The 20,602-nt window shown below is 43.3% G+C and overlaps 1 protein-coding gene across 3 annotated transcripts in view; it reads right to left on the bottom strand.

Annotated features, from left to right (window-relative positions):
- The window catches only part of LOC106611876 (platelet-derived growth factor receptor beta), a 34,767-nt gene extending 15,082 nt beyond the window's left edge, over positions 1 to 19,685 (bottom strand). For all 3 annotated transcript variants that reach the window (XM_014212500.2, XM_045724021.1, XM_014212501.2), the window contains exons 1-5: positions 19,300 to 19,685; positions 2,717 to 2,792; positions 2,082 to 2,363; positions 1,585 to 1,842; positions 991 to 1,121 (exon numbers count right to left, since the gene is read on the bottom strand). In XM_014212500.2, coding sequence (XP_014067975.1) covers positions 991 to 1,121; positions 1,585 to 1,842; positions 2,082 to 2,363; positions 2,717 to 2,765 — 720 coding nt within the window. In that variant the 5' untranslated portion in view covers positions 2,766 to 2,792; positions 19,300 to 19,685. The remainder of the gene's footprint in view (positions 1 to 990; positions 1,122 to 1,584; positions 1,843 to 2,081; positions 2,364 to 2,716; positions 2,793 to 19,299) is intronic.
- Between the last annotated feature and the right edge of the window lie 917 nt (positions 19,686 to 20,602).

The raw sequence follows: 20,602 nt of genomic DNA, 5'->3' as shown, positions 1-20,602 counted from the left end.
AACATGATTGCTGACATGCAAAAAAATGTTGGGGTGGAGTTTTCCTTTAAACGCTAGCAATGGCTGCCAGTCCTGACTGGAATGGGAACTGCCATCTAGGTATTATATTTCCATGGTTTGCCTTTCACAAATTTCTAAATACAATCGCGAGAAAAATGTACAGTTTGGAAAGCAAATGCCTACTGCTGAAAAGATGAATCTGTCTGCTAATCATTTTTTTCTGCTAATCATTTTTTTCACCGATGAGAAAGCTAGGCTTCATCGTCAACACTGGGTTAGCCAGTGCCACTGGAACGTTTATTTAGTAGCCTACTGAAGCCTATAATATATATATTTGCTATCTGTGTGTCTCTTCATTGGCCTGTTTGCATTCAAGACCAGGTCGTTTTTATTGGTCTCAGTTAGTCACTGTCAGAGTAGACACTTATTTCAGTCATTTGTGGTACTAAACAAATATTCTACTTTTGTCTTCTATCATAAATTATGAAGAATTGCATGAAATGCGTTCATAAAAACTTTTTTTACCCTGCTAAAAACCTTTGTGTAGAAATTTTTAAAACGCCTCTGCTCAACTGTATCCCACAATGCAAATGAAATTATAGATGCATGCAATGCTTTAATATAAAGGGGGAAAAAATATAAAAACATTACTCAAAACATCTTCTTGCGCTTAGTCCCGCGGCTATTTAAGTAATATAAGATTATACAAGTTTAACAGAAAGTGTTGATTTTACACACTTATGTCAGTGAAATCCTATAGCAAGGGCCTTCAAACTTAAAACACTTTTAACACCATAAATGTACTGTATTATCAATAATGATATGAAAACTATGTGTCTGTTGTGAGTGAGATTGAAAGAGGATTTAACACATCTAGGTGTGGCTGAACAGACATCTTGATGTAATTTACTCTATGTCTCCCCGGGACGAGTGAAGGGAAAGTCAAAGAAAAGGCCCTTGTTCTCTTCTCCTCTCTTCTCTCCCACTCACGTCTCTGTTGGGGTAGTCCCAGGAGAAGAAGACCAGCTCCACTCCGTGCACCGTGCAGTTCACTGTCAGAGGCTCGCCCTGCTTCAGCACAGTCTTAGATGCATTGATGTAGGCGTCGATTGTCTCCGGGACTAACTCGGGAAGTGTGTGGAGAGAGAGGGAGATGAGAGCGGGAGAGCGGGAGGGAGGGAGGGAGAGAGAGAGAGAGAGAGAGAGAGAGAGAGAGAGAGAGAGAGAGAGAGGGAGGGAGGCAGAGAGCAGGAAGGAGAAAAATAGTTCATTGTTATTTTTGAGTCTGAGATACAACAGCTTGATAGCCTTTTAAGTGAGACCAATAGATGAATACCCTTGTGCAATACTGCAATACTTTGTTAAATTCAGACATGCACATCAACAATGCTGTACAGTACAGTGCATGTAATTACAACCCGGGCAACATTTACATGGACGTTGCATTATTGTAATATTGATGTTGATTAATGTGCATTGTCCCCTATAAATAAATAATAAAACAAGCTATAGGTTTGAGCAGACAATAGTGTTCTTCTCTATACCAGCCCCATCGCCGACCCCCTGCCCCTTCCAGGTACCCACCAACAATACTTAAGACGTAGAAGGCCCGGGACTCTTTCTCCTCCCCGTTCAGCTCCCCACGACACACATAGGTCCTGTCCTCCAGGGCTGCCCTGTAGCCCTCACTGGGGATGTAGACCCCCTTTAGGTGCATGTCACTGTCCGTCTCGTAGAGGGTGACGTTGATCTGGGGGTTGGTGACCACACAGGGGATGGTCCCCTCCTCGCTGGTCTTGGTCACCATGCCGTGGGAGCTCTCAATGAACCACACTTCAGGGTCTGTGTGGAGGAGAGGGATAGGAAGACTTAGCTGGAGGGATAAGATAAATCATTTCACACCATGTGAGAGATAAGAAGATTTAATTCATATCATGATTGAACCAAGTTAATGAGGCCTAAGTGCTGAGATTGCTGTTACAAGATACAATATTTACCTGGGAATTGGGAACAAAACATTTGACTAAGCTAACCTAGGTTATTTTCTGTGACAGAGTGTATAGTTATGACGGTGTTCTCACCTGGCACAAAGACTGCCACCTCTCTGGCCTCGTCCGTCCAAGCCTCGGCACAGACGTACACTCCTGTGTGTCTCCACGTCACGTTTTCCAGAATGAGAACACTGGTTGTGTTCTGGTTCTCCACTCCAAAATAGGGAATGTCGTCATTCCGCTTGAACCTCCATCCGACTGTCCCCCAGCTGGAACAGGTAAAGATCATGGAGTCGCCCGGTGTCATGATGACCTCGCTGTTGCTAGGGGAGATCTCCACGCAACGGTACTCAGGGCAGAAGTGCAAAAGAGCTGCAGTCAACACAAACAAGGAAAGGTCAGGTTTGGGGTCAAACAGCTAGATCCCCAGGTCAAGGGTCAAAGGTTAATATAGCAATAACAACTCAGAAATCCATCCAATTACACAGTGATGAGGGATGTGAAGAGTCTGGAGGTGAAAGGAGGAGGGATGATAATTATCTTTTTAAGCTGATACAGGCTCTTTGCCTTCCATATTAAAGAACACCGGCAACAATCTCAATGGCAACTTAGCTGGATACTAGAGCTAGGCGTTTTTCCCCTACCATGTAACCTGACCAGGAAAGACCCGGACCCTAGTCAATACAGTATATTTTTAGGATATTTCATTAGGTTGTTCCTCTCACCTGTTAGTAGGGCTGTCAGATGGAGAGGGGACACTCTGACAGTCCTCATGGTGACAGGCTGCAGGAGAGATGTATTCTGCAAACATATTCAAAATAAAAACACTGAATATTGTAGTCTACATGATAGCCCTTGTTTTTATTCACTACATTCCTTCCAGTATATTGAGCTTTACCCGTGTGTTAAAGACAAAACCACACACACACTCCCCACCCAGTCAAAGGCTGATTCACAGTCAAAGGTTGATTGACAGTCAAAGGCTGATTTACAGTCAAAGGCTGATTTGACAAACAAGTTGATTGAGAGAGAGATATAGATGACTCCAAGGCTAGTGTTTGGGTGTTGTTCCCTCCTACGCTGGTTAACCAGTGAGCTCAGTCATCATGATGACAGCTCAGAGCTCTAGAAATGGGGAGAGCAGGACTCACAGTTGGTCCGAACATTCTGAACTCATAACATCTCATTAATATCTCTTTACATACACAACTGATACGCTCATATCATGATGGATGTCTTTTACCCCTGGAAGACCAACAAGGTTAGGGTTAACAAAGTTGGGAGCTTACAATATAAATCACATGTCATGACTGCACAATCTGTTCCTTATCCAAAAATACTATTTGCCACAGAAAGAGCCCTGGCCTAATCATAGAAGTAGAATAAACAGAATAGATGTGGCTCTTAGAATACAATGTAAGGTCACTCCCCTCTCAAAAAAGAGATGTGGATTTCTGTACACAACATTCCGGTTCTATGTTCTGAATGAGTTCACAGGAGAGGTATGTGATAGCTTGCTGAACACAGACAGAACAATGTTGTAGAGTTTTTGTTCTTGTTTTGCCAGTGTTCTGTCCAACTAACAAACAGGTCAGTGTGTGCCGCTCCTTAACACTCAGTCAGAAACAATGCTGCTGGGTCTAAAACTATTCAACTGTTGTGTCGAACCACTAATTGGATTCCAAGTAAACAAATGTAATTAGGCAAAAGGGGCACCACAAAACAGCAACAACAAACCAGATTTGGGGTTTTGTTTATAAACTGATGGTGTGCTATGGTGATACAATGTTTATCTTTGTGTTTAAAACTCAACGCTGAGGAAAAATCTTAAATGATACCCTGTTCCCCCATATAGTTCACTACCAGACCCCTTTAGTAACGTTCCAACATATAGTTCACTACCAGACCCCTTTAGTAACATTCCCCCATATAGTTCACTACCAGACCCCTTTAGTAACATTCCACCATATAGTTCACTACCAGACCCCTTTAGTAACATTCCACCATATAGTTCACTACCAGACCCCTTTAGTAACATTCCCCCATATAGTTCACTACCAGACCCCTTTAGTAACATTCCACAATATAGTTCACTACCAGACCCCTTTAGTAACATTAGAGATACAGACAGATTTTGTTGCTTTAAAGGCAGAGGTCAATATGGGTCAAAGGTGGCATGGCTCATCCCTCACTGACCACATACAACCAATAACAGAGCAGGAAAGTATTCCTGAGTAAACACTTCATCATAATCTTGGAAGACAGAGGGAGAGATCTAGAACATAGAGAATGTGACGGAAGCAGGGAAGTAGGGGTGGAGGGGAGGAGGAAAGGAGGGGTGGTTGTTGTTGTGGTGGAAGTGCGGGGGGGGGGGTTAAGGGGTGCAGCAGCAGACGTCTGGAAACAGTTAAGGATAGATCACAGGCCTGTATGCAGGACGAGGGTGGGAAACATAGGGAGGGTGGAAGAAAGGAGCCTTGGGAAGAGAGGGAGGTGAAGGATGAGGATGAGGAAAACCTTTGAATGAGTCAGTGGATAAAAACCAAAAATCTTCAAAATTATTTGGGGCACTAAAATGTGTTTATTTCTATTTTGAACTGGATGACTGAAAGTGTACTATTAAAAGCATGTGTAGTAAAACTTCTCCAAATTCTAATCTAATCATGATACGTCTGTGGCACAAGGCAAACTTTCATTAATTGTCCCATACATTATATTCAGGTTGAATACTGTAAATGTATGAATTGTTCTGTTAGAAGTAAATAACAGAATCATAAAACGTGCTGAAAAAAGTATTAGTGTTAGTTTTCTTACTGTAAAGCTTACTGTAAACCACTTTGGGTATTGTAGCCTATGAAAGGTTCTAAAGAAATAAGATTAATTTCTTGTAATGTTAAATTCCCTGATTACCCAGCTAACAGTTAATCGAACATAGATACAGTGCATCTTTAGAGCTTGAAGCCTGTGTAAAGAAACTAGCACTTTCATTCCCCAAACTGAAACTCTTAAACTATTCCAACAACATGACTCGTACATTTCCTCCCCAATCTCCATCACCATGATGATAGGCTAGTCAGGGCCCTGTGTCATGTTTGATTTATTCCCGTTTTAGTTTTTTGTTGTTGTTCTCTCACACACTCTCAGGCTCATGGGGATGCAGACAGACACACACACACACACACACACACACACACACACACACACACACACACACACACACACACACACACACACACACACACACACACACACACACACACACACACACACACACACACACACACACCCACATGCACACACACACATACAGGCACACTTACTGGCAAGCATGCACACACACATTCACAAAGACACTCACAAGCACACATGCACACCCCCCCATGCACCACATACACACCACAAATGCACGCACACACACATGCACACACACACACATGCACACACACCCACATGCGCACACACACACACACACACACACACACACACACACACACACACACACACACACACACACACACACACACACACAGTTCATCCCCTCTGTGTCACTGGTGTACAGTACAGTTCAAGTTCCCACAGTGCTCATGTGAAATGTTCCCAGGCCCACTGATCCACTGGGGACGGTGGCAGGACCACCAGGGCCCAGAGGTCACGCCGTCCCAGAAGGCCATGCGTCACAACACTCAGAGAGCGACTGGCTACCCAGGAAACCACACATGATTATTTATGAGCACATGTCACCTCAGTGTCACAGATGAAGATTGTATGATGATAAGAGTCAAATTTGGTGATAGCAGTGCACGTGTCACTTGGTTCACGGAGTCAACTCTGATTGTAGCTATTATGACAGTGATTAATAACGTCATTGAGCACGCAAGGGAAAACTGCTGCGGAACACTAGAAAACAAATGACTGTTTTACTGCAAATGAATTGCATGACATTCCTTGCATCTTACTTCAAACCACATGTAACCTAACCCTTCAATGAGAAATTGTAATCTCTGCCAGTTTTGATCTTGTTTTAGGTGTTAAAAGGACTTAAGAGGTGGGGGGGTAGTGGACATGAGAAGGATGATGTGTTCCCTGGTGGTCCAGTGAGGACGTTGGTCTGAATGAGGGTCTTTGAGGAAGAAATTGACCAGTAAACCCTAAGGAGCTGACAGGGACAAACCATCTAAGATCAGAAGGCCAAAACATCCCAGTGGAGAGGTCTTCAGAGTGGGCATCAGAGGTGACCCTTAGGATAGATTATCACTCTCACTGCTTCTGCTTAGGGCATTAACATGCTTCTGGGAAAGACAGACTGCATCAGGGACTCTGTGGTTTTATAGAACGAGGCTGTGAGACTGTAAGAAGATACACATGTGCAGTGTAGATCCTCTGACCCTCTCATCACGCTTCATAACGCTTCATAAAGCTCCATTCCTCACTCAGAGGCTTGACCTGGACATACAGTTGAATTCGGAAGTTTACATACACTTAAGTTGGAGTCATTAAAACTAGTTTTTCAACGACTCCACGAATTTCTTGTTAACAAACTATAGTTTTGGCAAGTCGGTTAGGACATCTACTTTGTGCATCACAAGTAATTTTTCCAACAATTGTTTACAGACAGATTATTTAACCTATAATTCACTGTATCACAATTCCAGTGGGTCAGAAGTTTACATACACTAAGTTGACTGTGCCTTTAAACAGCTTGGAAAATTCCAGATAATTATGTTATGGCTTTAGAAGCTTCTGATAGGCTAATTGACATCATTTGAGTCAATTGGAGGTGTACCTGTGCATGTATTACAAGGCCTAACTTCAAACTCAGTGCTTCTTTGCTTGACATCATGGGAAAAACTAAAGAAATCAGCCAAGACCTCAGAAAGAAATTGTAGACCTCCACAAGTCTGGTTCATCCTTGGGAGCAATTTCCAAAAGCCTGAAGGTACCACGTTCATCTGTACAAACAATAGTACGCAAGTATATACACCATGGGACCACGCAGCTGTCATGTTGTTGTGGGGGTGCTTTGCTGCAGGAGGGACTGGTGCACTTCACAAAACAGATGGCATCATGAGGAAATCAAATAATGTGGATATACTGAAGCAACATCTCAAGACATCAGTAAGGAAGTTAAAGCTTGGTCGCAAATGGGTCTTCCAAATGGACAATGACCCCAAGCATACTTCCAAAGTTGTGGCAAAATGGCTTAAGGACAACAAAGTCAAGGAGTGGACATCACAACGCCCTGAACTCACTCCCATAGGAAATTTGAGGCCTACAAACCTGACTCAGTTACACCAGCTCTGTCAGGAGGAATGGGCCAAAATTCACCCAACTTATTGTGGGAAGCTTGTGGAAGGCTACCCGAAATGTTTGACCCAAGTTAAACAATTTAAAGGCAATGCTACCAAACACTAATTGAGTGTATGTAAACTTCTGACCCACTGGGAATGTGATGAAAGCTGAGATAAATCATTCTCTCTACTATTATTCTGACATTTCACATTCTTAAAATAAAGTGGTGATCCTAACTGACCTAAAACAGGGAATTTTGACTTGGATTAAATGTCAGGAATTGTGAAAAACTGAGTTTAAATGTATTTGGCTAAGGTGTATGTAAACTTCCGACTTCAACTGTAGGTATGTGTATATATACAGTATGTCTGTCTGTCTGTCTGTCTGTCTGTCTGTCTGTATGTATGTACGTATGTATTTTATTTTACTGCTCTAGGGATGTAATTATTGTTTGGATAACCTTATTTACTATTAAGTATTGATTCACTTTTTATTTACATTTTTTCACTCTTTATGTGATCCGCAATGCAGAGAACGCCGGAAGAAGAATGATCATTTAATTTCCACAGTGAATTATTGTAATGTTTGTTTATGTGTTAGTTAATCCCATATGGGATGGGTTGCCAATTGGCGATTTGACAAGAAAATACAATTTCATTCATTCATTCATTCATTCATTCATTCGTTCATCTGCAGTTGAACCAGATGATCCCAAAGGAGATGGCTAAAAATACATTGACTTGGACCATAGTGACTTGATGCACATGAAGCAACACTGTTGAGTAACTTTTGGACAATGGGCAGCATAGTGATGTCACAATCACCACACTAACCACAATTGGAATCGAACAATCTTGTTGCCATTAGGGAGGTATTAGTATTTTGGTATTTTGGTATTTTATTAGGATCCCCATTAGCTGTTGCAAAAGCAGCATCTATACTTCCTGGGGTCCACACAAAATATGAAACATGACATAATACAGAACATTAATAGACAAGAACAGCTCAAAGACAGAACTACATAAAAAAATGTAAAGGCACACATAGCCTACATATCAATACATACACGCAAACTATCTAGGTCAAATAGGGGGGAGGCGTTGTGCCGTGAGGTGTTGTGTTATCTGTTTTTTGAAACCAGGTTTGCCGTTTACTTGAGCAGGTTGAGATGGAACGGAGTTCCATGCAATAATGGCTCTATATAATACTGTATGCCTTCTTTAATTTGTTCTGGATTTGGGGACTGTGAAACGACCCCTGGTGGCATGTCTGGTGGGGTAAGTGTGTGTGTCAGATCTGTGTGTAAATTGACTATGCAAACAATTTGGGATTTTCAATACATTAATGTTTCTTATCAAAAGAAGAAGTGATGCAGTCAGTCTCTCCTCAACTTTTAGCCAAGAAAGACTGGCATGCATAGTATTTATATAATTCCTCTGACTACAATGAAGAGCAAGACGTGCCGCTCTGTCCTGGGCCATGTGCTGCTAAACTAGGTCTTTCTTCGCAGCACTGGACCACATGACTGGACAATAATCAAGATTAGACAAAACTTGACCTGCAGAACTTGCTTTTTGGAGGGTGGTGTCAAAAAAGCAGAGCATCTCTTTATTACGGATAGACCTGTCCCCATCTTTACAACCATTGCATCTATATGTTTTGACCATGACAGTTCACAATCTAAGGTAATGCCAAGTAATTTAGTCTCCTCAACTTGTTTAACAGCCACACCATTCATTACCAGATTCAGCTGAGGTCTAGAATTTAGGGAATGATTTGTACCAAATACAATGCTCTTAGTTTTAGAGATGTTCAGGACCAGTTTATTACTGGCCACCCATTCCAAAACAGACTGCAACTCTTTGTTAAGGGTTTCAGTGACTCCCTTAGCTGTGGTTGCTGATGTTGTATATGGTTGAATCATCAGCATACATGGACACACATTTTTTCAGCAACAGGTTATGGTCAAAAATATCAAAGGCTGCACTGAAATCTAACAGTACAGCTCCCACAATCTTATTATCAATTTATTTCAACCAATCATCAGTCATCTGTGTCAGTGCAGTACATGTTGAGTGTCCTTCTCTATAAGCATGCTGAAAGTCTGTTGTTAATTTGTTTACAGAGAAATAGCATTGTATTTGGTCAAAGACAATTTTTTCCAACAGTTTGCTTAGCAAGCTTATAGGTCTGATGTTAGAACCAGTAAAAGCTGCTTTACCACTTTTGTGTGATGTCACAATCATCATTTGTTTCCATGGTAAGCAATGTTTTTTCTTCATTGTGATGCTACAATTGAAGGGTGTTATCAGGCTTGAGTGGTCAAATACAGTAATCTAGTACTTGATGTCCCATTCCCCCATTGGCCATGGGTGAAGAAAAGGGTTTGCATTAGAGATGTCATGGTAATCCCCATGCAGAATAAACTGTGTTCCCAGAGCGTAAGTTTTCCCAGGGATGCTGGTATTCCCAGCATTCATTACTAACCCCCACCACACTCAAAGTGTCATCCCCCTGACATGGAAGATGGTTCGACCCAACCCCACCAGGGAGCATGCAGGCGGCCAGGCCCACGCACAGGCCAGGATACAGTTAGTGTGTAAACTGACTTCCCTCAGCAGCCTTTAAACTTTCTGTATCTCTGGGGATTATCTATATATACTGGGCCGTGTTTGAGTTAAACATCTGGCAATGATGTTGCAGTCAGTATATGATGAGATGGGAACCACTTTCCCAATCACATTTGCAACCGAGCGTTTTCCTTACTGAGTGAGTGTGTCCCGAGGGGAAGCGGGACGCAGTGTTTGAAAAAAGGAAAAAAAAGACGTTCAATAACAAAAGACAGAAATGTTTCCAAAAAGCTTCTCTGAGCACATCTGGAGAGCCTTGACTTCCTGTATGGGGAAACATGCAGCCTTGTGTGGGTGTGAGGGGGTGATGAATCAGTGATGCCGCAGACCACCAAGACCACTGGCCAGACACATAGCACAGGCCAGAGACTGAACACAGCACAGGCCAGAGACTGAACATAGCACAGGCCAGAGACTGAACACAGCACAGGCCAGAGACTGAACACAGCACAGGCCAGAGACTGAACACAGAACACGCCAGAGACTGAACACAGCACAGGCCAGAGACTGAACACAGCACAGGCCAGAGACTGAACACAGCACAGGCCAGTGACTGAACAGAGCACAGGCCAGAGACTGAACAGAGCACAGGCCAGAGACTGAACACAGCACAGGCCAGAGACTGAACACAGCACAGGCCAGTGACTGAACAGAGCACAGGCCAGAGACTGAACACAGCACAGACTGAACACGGCACAAGAAAACTAGAGTTAGAGAGAAGCACAACACAAAGGACAACACAGGTTGAAACAGACAAATGAACACATGCCAACGTGAAAACTCGACACAGGACAACACAAGGGACAGAATATGAATCAGATCAAACACATTGTGGAACAGAAGAACAAGAGATACCTCAACAATGGATAGAACACAACCTCAGACTTTACAAACAAAACAGAGAAGTGACACGCTTACATGCCGAACACAGTTTATGATACAATACCACAAAGACAGGAGAACAGTACAGAACAGAGAACAAACACAAAGCTTACTGTCTATCCTCAACACGTGTACAGGACAAGAACAAAGCAAACCTCTCTAACTTTGTGGTCACCTTTTTCCATTACAGAACTGTACAGTGATATAACTAGTGTAGTGGTCAACAGTATGACTAACAGCAAAAACTATACAGTACATTGAAGGGACAACATCCGAATCACAGAACTAATAGTAGCATACGTGTACACATCATTGTCATCCCCCAGCTCTTTCTGGAGCCCTCTTGAGATAACAGTCTCTGACATTGACCCTAAAGCAGGCCCTTGGCATGGTCTGTGGGAATTTTCTTTATCCAGAGTGTCCTTGTTAAAATAAACCTCTTTTTTTATCGTTCCTCACAGAGAAACTCAATCCCCCTGAGACAAGACTCCTGGTCTCTGAGCATCTGAACCACAATGAACTGCTTCCAGCCCCCCTCTCTCACCTAACGCTGCCTCAACCTAAGTCTTATCCTCTTTGACTTACCCACTGGGCACAGACGTCACTTCAACATATAGTTTGGATTTAAATTTGGTTGAGTTTTCAATTAACGTGAATTCAACGTGAAATCCACCCTGTCATTGGATTTAGGTTAAAAGCTGGGGGGAAAAAATAGTAAATTCCCTGATGTTGATGACATTTTGCATATCCAATCAGTTTTCCACGTTGATTCATTGTCATCACATGAACTTTTTGTTGTTAAATGACATGCAAACCAAGTTGATTCAGCCAGTTTTTGCCCAGTGGGTAAGGAGAGGCAGTAAAACTAAGGTCTGACATGACCAAACCCACACCCAAAATAGGGCGATTTTTGTGTGAGATTTCAGTCCAGACATATAGTATCTTCAGCATGCTTTACATACTGTACACGGCAGTACATTTCATCTACTGTGGCACTGGGTGCGTGGTCTATACAGTACAGTACCTCACTATTCTCACAGAGAATTTCCCTGTGCAGTAGGACATCCAAACTTGTAGTATATTCAAGGTTAAAAAATATATTTTTATTTCCACTTAAAAATGTCAGACTTGATTTGCCCTGATGAAAAATGGATCAACCCCTACAAAAATGGCAGTTGATTATAATCCACATAATAATTCACATTTCCTGTTGATGCAGGATTGTTTTCAAGCTGTAAGAAACGAGTCAAATGAACATATGACACCTGTACCATAACCACTCTGTCAGTCTGTGAGAGGGGATATAAGTAACACTTCTGGTGTAGGACCATTTTCCATCCATAACTGTAGTGTGTAAACAGTATGTCACTGGAACACAGATGTATTCTATTGCAGATACATCTACATGACAGTTGTTTAACATTCTTCAATTGACCTATTTCTACAAGTGACGCATTTATTATTAGGTTTGCACTTTGGGTTTGATCATGGCTGTAAGAACCGCTTAAGAAGTGCCAGACAACATAGACTAAATCAGAAAGACTTCACCATCGCGGAAATACCATACATTTTTCCCACTACTGAAACTTGTCTGACACTGTGTCGCAGTGTCTTTGGCAAATGAACTGTAACTTGTGTTTATAGGACCAACAACACCTGGTTAACTCAGCTCTACAAGCCTAATGGATCTTAGCTTTCTAGCAATTATACTACTGACCCTTTGGTAAGGGTCACACTAACTAACAGTGCAGTATTCTGACCCCTTGACTTTTTTCACATTTGTTACATTACAGCCTTATTCTAAAATTGGTTAAATTGTTTTTTCCCCTCATCAATCGACACACAATACCCCATAATGACAAAGCAAAAACCGTTTAAAAAAAATTTTTCAGCAAATATATACAACAACAACTGAAATATCACATTTACATAATTATTCAGACACTTTACGCAGGTACTTTGTTGAAGCACCTTTGGCAGCGATTACAGCCTAGAGTCTTGGGTATGACGCTACAAGCTTTGCACACCTGTATTTGGGGAGTTTCTCCCATTCCTCTCTGCAGATCCTCTCAAGCTCCGTCAGGTTGGATGGGGAGCGTTGCTGCACAGCTATTTTCAGGTCTCTCCAGAGATTTTCAATCGGGTTCAAGTCTGGGCTCTGGCTGGACCACTCAAGGACATTCAGCGAAATGACCGAAGCCACTCCTGCGTTGTCTTGGCTGTGTGCTTAGGGTCATTGTCCTGTTGAAAGGTAAACCTTTGCCCCATTCTGAGGTCCTGAGCGCTCTGGAGCAGGTTTTTATCAAGGATCTCTCTGTACTTTGCTTTGTTCATCTTCGCCTCGATCCTGACTAGTCTTCCTGCCACGGAAAAACATCCCTGCAGCATGATGCTGCCACCATGTTTCACCTTAGGGATGGTCCCAGGTTTCTTCCAGACGTGAGGCTTGGCATTCAGGCCAAAGAGTTCAATCTTGGTTTCATCAGACCAGAGAATCTTGTTTCTCATGGTCTGAGAGTCTTTAGGTGCCTTTTGGCAAACTCTAAGCGAGCTGTCATGTGCCTTTTATTGAGGAGTGGCTTCCATCTGGCCTCTCTACCATAAAGGCCTGATTAGTGGAGTGCTGCAGAGATGGTTGTCCTTCTGGAAGGTTCTCCAATCTCCACAGAGGAACTCTGGAGCTCTGTCAGAGTGACCATGGGGTTCTTAGTCACCTCCATCCCCCAATTGCTCAGTTTGGCCAGGCGACCTGCTCTAGGAAGAGTCTTGGTGGTTCCAAACTTCTTCCATTTCAAAATGATGTAGGCCACTGTGTTCTTGGGTTCCTTCAATGCTGTAGACATTTTTTGGTACCCTTCCCCAGATCTGTGCCTCGACAAAATCCTGTCTCTGAGCTCTACAGACAATTGCTTTGACCTCATGGCTTGGTTTTTGCTCTGACATGCACTGTCAACTGTGGGACCTGTCTATATATGGTCTCACAGTTGACAGTGCATGTCCAATCAATTGAATTTACCACAGGTGAACTCCAATCAAGTTGTAGAAACATCTCAAGGATGATCAATGGAAACAGGATGTACCTGAGCTCCATTTCGAGTCTCGTAGAAAAGGGTCTGAATACCTATGTAAATAAGGTATTTCTGTTTTATAAAAACCTGTTTTCGCATTGTCATTATAGGGTATTGTGTGTAGATTGCTAAGGATTGTTATTTATTTAATCCATTTTATAATAAGGCTGTAACGTAATAAAATGTGGAAAAAGTCAAGGGGTCTTAATACTTTCCGAACGCACTGTAACTTCCCTCTCTGTACAGTACGTGTACTACAGCTTCTGCCAGGAAGTCTGGACCTTCATGGCACAGGTGGTAGTGTGGTGGTGTACGCTAGGGATGTTGATTCATGCACCACTCCAGCTGTTCCCCCTAAAATCACAACATTACTATCAAAGTCCAAGATGCAAATTGAATGAGACATTAGAGGAATGCAAAGAAACGGATATGTTAACAAAAAGTCCCTTGCTCTAATTTTTCCCCTTCTCAAAATTCACCGCAGTGGTGTTGGATTATCATGGGTAAACATATCTGGTGTCTGAACTGAAGGGCCCTACCGCAACAGAAGTGTGTCAGACTTGTTGTTTGGGAAGCTGTGGGTTCAGGCTAGCTCCTATATAAATGAAGCTGTAAATGCTGTCGAGAAGGCTGGGGAGGGGAGGGTAGAGGAGAGGAGAGGAGAGGAGAGGAGGGGAGGGGAGAGGAGAGGGTAGGAGTGGAGAGGAGGGGAGGGGAACTGAGAGGAGAGGAGGGTAGGAGAGGAGAGGAGGGGAGAGGAGGGTAGGAGAGGAGAGGGGACGTAGGAGAGGGGGAGAGAAGGTAGGAGAGGAGGGGAGATGAGGGGGTTATGGTAAAAGCAGTGTTTAAAGGGGTGCTAGTCTTCAGATGTGGCTGATGTTTGATATCTGATTAATGATCTTGTTTGCGACTCATTTGAAAAGCAAAATGAAGGAAAGGGCTTGAAAAGCATTGACAAGGAAAAAACATACTATCATCTATCTATCTATCTATCTATCTATCTATCTATCTATCTATCTATCTATCTATCTATCTATCTATCTATCTATCTATCTATCTATCTATCTATCTATCTATCTATCTATCTATCTATCTATCTATCTATCTATCTATCTATCTATCTATCTATCTATCTATCTATCTATCTATCTATCTATCTATCTATCTATCTATCTATCTATCTATCTATCTATCTATCTATCTATCTATCTATCTATCTATCTATCTATCTATCTATCTATCTATCACTTCCAATGGGACATCATCATTTGTGTCTGTGAGGCAAGCCAACAATATAATGTTATAAAAAGACTAAGGGCAGAGTTCCAGTAAAATGACAACTGAAAACCCTTAGTGAAGTCTTCCCACTCAGAGGGACAATACCAGATGTAGACACTGAAAACTAACCCCAGCCCTCTCCCCTCTACACCCTCACCTCACCCCACTTCACTAAGCCCTCCCCATCTGGCAAGTCAAACACCCCTCACCCCCAGCCCAAACACTTAAAGGAATAGCAGATCCCCACCCCCCCCCCACCCTATAACCTTCCCCTGCCCCGTGAGAAATAGAGGACACCTACACACACCCCTCAAATAAAGGAAAGAAAAAGAAACAGATGAATACAATTACAGCTCTGACTGGCTTTTCCATGGCAGCTTCCAACAATATGAGAGAGAGAGAGAGAGAGAGAGAGAGAGAGAGAGAGAGAGAGAGAGAGACACAGACAGAGACACAGACAAAAAAGTTAGCCCAGTTTGTTAGTTTGTGCATCACAGCAGCTTTAGTCTCTGGGGGTCAACTGACCTTTCAGATTAGACATATTCAAATGAAACAATAATTTTTTGTGTTTTAATGAGATACTGATATAGTGGTTATTTTCTCTTTCCATCCCTAAGACAAAGCCTTATTACTCTGTTACGAAACCTTATTACTCTGTAACAAAGCCTTATTTAAAAAATATATGTTTTATTTAAATTCAACCTAAATTCTTGTTTACAATGACGGCCTACCCCGGCCAAACCCGGACGACGCTGGGCCAATTGTAAGCCACCCTATGGGACTCGGCCGGATGTGATACAGCCTGGATCCAAACCAGGGACTGTAGTGACGCCTCTTGCACTGAGAGGCAGTGTCTTAGACAGCTGCGCCACTTGGGAGTACTCTGTGTTATTACTCTGTTACAAAGCCTTATTACTCTGTTACGAAGCCTTATTACTCTGTTACGAAGCTTTTATGAACCCTTCTATTTCTAATGTCCTCCTCCACAGCTGGATAGCTGGCACACCCTCTCTCAGATATGATGCAGCTGCTTCTCTTAGTGTTGCTGTGTGGGAGGTGGGACAGAAAGGAGTGGTCATTAGTGGCCTGTGTTCTAATGACTCTTGTCAGTGGAATGGTTAGTACTGAGAAGGAGGGAGGAGGAGGGAGGTGGTGGAGGAGGAGGAGGAGGAGAATGAGGGGAGGAGGAGGGAGGACGAGGAGGGAGGATGAGGACGAGGAGGGAGAAGTAGAATAAGGAGGAGGAGAATGAGGAGGTGGAAGGTGAAGAAGGCATATGCTTTGAGTAGCGGGCTCTGTGCTTACTGGAGTCAGAGTGGTATCTCTTAGTCCCGAAGTATGAAGGTGATACATAATGAATCAATGGATGATTGACCGCTGGGAGATGATTGATAAATTATTTGTTCTGAGGATAACAGGAAGATGAGGCTTGCAGTGTTGATCTCTACTACAAGGCTCTTGTTGGAGTAAAAGTTTAAACGGCAACACTTAGAGAGAGAGAGCTAAATGCCAGGTGGTAAAGCCTTTATTAGTACCAATATCTAAACAGCATTAGTGTCTGTGCTTGATTCTAAACAAGTATGGCTTTGACTGAAAAATATCAATCACTGTATAGACAGCATGGGGCTTATTCAATTTGCTGCAAAACTTGTAGCTATAAGTTACCACACTGGTACTTCAGACCATATGGGTTAGTGTCTGTGAGCCGCCTGTTGAATTAGATACACTGCATGTCTTCTGCATGGCCATAATGTAAAGCACATTTCTCAGTTTGGCTGGCACGCAGGGAGCACTGCTCTGAGAGCCAGGACACAGCTGATGACCAATGGGGGAGGGGAGAGGAGGAGGGGAGGGGAGGGGACAGGAAAGGAGTGGAGAAGAGGGTATGGGAGGAGAGGGAAGGGGTTTAGAGGAGGGGAGAGGACAGGGAGAGAGGTGAGGGAAGAAGGGAGGGAAAGAGGAAAGGGGAGAGGGGAGGTCTGTACACTCTTAGAAAAAAGGGTAGCAAAAGGGTTCTTTGGCTGTCCCCATCGGATAACCCTTTTTGGTTCCAGGTAGAACCCCTTTTAGTTCCAGGTAGAACCCCTTTTGGGTTCCATGTAGAACCCTCTGTGTTGCAGGTAGAAAGGGTTCTTCAAAGGGTTATCCTATGAGGACAGCCGAAGAACCCTTTTAGGTTTTAGATAGCACCTTTTTTTTCAAAGAGTGTAGTACTACATCAGAGCAGGGAGAACTCTCTCTCTCCCCAACATACCAACCCCCTAACACACTGTAAGAAAGAATCCCCACAACGCTCAAAACTTGTCTTAATTTAAACTTCTGGACATTTTAGAATGTGAGAGAGAATAGATTTAGCGTAGGTTTAACATAGCATGTTAGTGATCAACTGCTCTAAGATAGAGGAGAATTATAAAACAATACATTAAAACATTCATTCTAAAATAATATGAACACAATTCTTTAAGATGCATGCAATAAATATCCAAATGTCTCATGACAAGATGGTTACCCAAGATGAAGACCTGTACATCAAAGAGGAAGGGAGACAACATAAAGCATGCTAACATAGGTTCTATCAAAAGGAACCATTTGCATTACAGCGCTTGAGTGTTGTCTGTTTGTGGCACTACTACGTAAACTGGCCCATGCCAGAGCACCGGCATACCAAACGCTTAGAGCACATAGTCATAGAACAGCGGTCTCAGGACAACATCTGTTGGATGACAGAGTAACACGCCACACATGTTTGTGTTATGAGAAGAGATGACTACTATAACCCTGCAGGATGTCATATGTATGCCAGCTCAACAACTGAAACCTCCACAGTGATGGGGTCTGTGGGGATGAGTCAGAGAGCAGTATGTTCCTATGAATGTCTCTTCTATGGTCGGATGACACAAGTGCAACTCACTGGTTTGCCAGAGCCACACTCTCACCACGAACAACGTGTAAACTATGTATTACACTTATTAACATGAAGACCACTTTATTGGTCAAATGCACACAAGGTCCAGACAAAATGTGACTTCTGCTTTTAACCCAACCCCTCCGAAAGATACACACAAATACACACAACAGAGGAGGCTGGTGGGAGGAGCTATAGGAGGACGTGCTCATTGGAACGGCTGGAATAGAATAAGTGGAACCGTATTAAACACATCAAACATATGGAAACCACACGTTTGAGTCCATTCCATTCCAGGCATTACAATGAGCACATCCTCCTATAGTTCCTCCCACCAGCCTCCCCTGCCACACTGGGCACCCGGGGAACACTATGTGGATTAACAACACAGAGTTGTCTTCTCAACTGAAGACTGAGGACTCCAATGAAGTGAATGATGCTATGATAATGCTCCATGGCTGTCAGTGGCTCCCCTGCGTAGCTATGCATACAAGGTGATTCTGTTAAGGTCATTCACACAGGGATGCGGGGCACCAATGGTTCACTGGTGGGGACCGGCGCTTCACCAAGGGTGAGTTGAGAGAGCTGTACAAACAGCCCCTTTAGCACTAACGCACAAAGTGGCCAAGGTACACAGTGTGTGCGTTCGTGTGTGTGTGTGTGGGACACCCCGGGACTCCTTGTCAAGCGTATTGTCTATAGTGAGAATGTAAACATTGTTAAAGTTCCGTAGCGGTGACAGACAAACAGACATGTGTACAGAGATGCTCCACCATGTTGTAAAATACCTCTACAACCAAGGTGTTGTTGACTCAGGTTTGTCACTCCATAGACATTCAAATGTGTAGAATGTGCATACAAGTGTAAGTAAGCATCACAAACATAGCCCCCCCCCAACACACACACATTCACAAGGGTGTAAGTCTGGCAAGACATTAAACAGACAGTACGGTATGCACAATTCAGCAAAAATAAATAAATATCCTTTGACAATCATTGTACAACAAATATGTTTTAAGAAGAGATGTCATTATCCAGTTGTGGACAGCTACAGTACAGTAGAGCATGACTGAGGTGACTGAGGTGACTGAGGTGACACACATTAGTTGGATTAGTTCTAATGGGATCTCTGTCTCGACTGATTTAATTTACACTTCCTTCATGTCCAGTAAATCAGTCTCTATTATAGCTGTCAAACATGTGTTAGTCAAGGTGAGAAAACTGTAAAGAGCCAACAAGACGGGACATCCTCTTACCTTCAGTGTATCAGTTCTCTGCTGTGTCTTGGCTCCTAAAACATGATCGAGTCTCTGTTAGTGTCTCTTTTTTCTCTCTCCCTCTTTTTTTCTCTCCCTCTTTTTCTCTTTCTCTCCTTCGCTCTCTCTATCAGAGAAGTGCTCTAGCAGGCGGTCAGTCGCCTTCTGAGGACGGAGTCTCCAGCCAGTTGTGTTTTTAGGGGTTGGACAATATCCCTCTGAAGTGCAGGGCTGTAGTGTTGTGGGTTAGAGTTACTCTCCAGTGTCCTGGGAGTTCCACCGGAGGAGGGACCACTCTGTGCTCTCTGGTTACATAGTCACATCACAGGGGATCTCCTCTCCTCTCCTCTCCTCTCCTCTCCTCTCCTCTCCTCTCCTCTCCTCTCCTCTCCTCTCCTCTCCTCTCCTCTCCTCTCCTCTCCTCTCCTCTCCTCTCCTCTCCTCTCCTCTCCTCTGCTCTGCTCTCCTCTGCTCTCTTGTCACACACTGATAAAGCCAGCCTACTGCTCTGCCGAACAGTGAACAGAGACATACACTCTGTCTCTGTCTCAGAGGATAGTGTCAGTGGTCCACAACTGCTGAGCCTCTAACACACGGAGAGGGAGAGAGAGATGGAGGGAGAGAGAGAGAGAAAGGGGAGGGAGGGAGAGCGAGTGAGAGGGGGGAGGGAGGTCGAGGGAGGAAGACAGAGGGGGGAGATGTAGAGAGAAGGGGATAACTGAGAAAAAGAGTAAGAGAAAAACACACTGAAGTGATTTGTTTGAGGAGTAACTGAAGCAGTTCTGACTGTCTCCACTAGCAACAGGACTGGACTGCACCTAGGAGTCAAAACAAGCACAAGAGTTAGAGAGAGAGAGAGAAAGAGGGAGAGAGAGAAAGAGAGGGAGAAAGAGAGAGATAGAGAAAGGAGAGAAAGAGAAAGGGGAGAAAGAGAAAGAGAGGGAGAAAGAGAGAGAATGAGAGAGAGAGGTCCAGGAGGAAACACCTCAGTGCCAGGCTATAGAAATAAAATAAAAAACAAGTCTCTCTCTTAGTGGAATAACTCAGCTTCACTTTCTGTAATAATCACCCCATCTACATAAAGCATGAAAGAGAGAGAACAGCAGGTTTGAGACCACAGGAGGTTTGTATGGTGCATAGGAGCTCTGTTATCAGCTTGAAAGAATGTCTCTCTCTTACACACACACCTTCCCTCTCTTCATCTCACCCCCCCTGTTTCTTCTGTGTCTCTCTCTCTCTCATCGTCATGAAATAACCGTTTTAAAATGGAAAGAAGACGGGGTGGCCGAGCATGTGTGCGATT

This window comes from Salmo salar, chromosome ssa09 (assembly GCF_905237065.1).
Source record: "Salmo salar chromosome ssa09, Ssal_v3.1, whole genome shotgun sequence".
In the NCBI taxonomy this organism is placed as follows: domain Eukaryota; kingdom Metazoa; phylum Chordata; class Actinopteri; order Salmoniformes; family Salmonidae; genus Salmo; species Salmo salar.
This window is presented reverse-complemented; position numbering and strand designations above follow the sequence as displayed.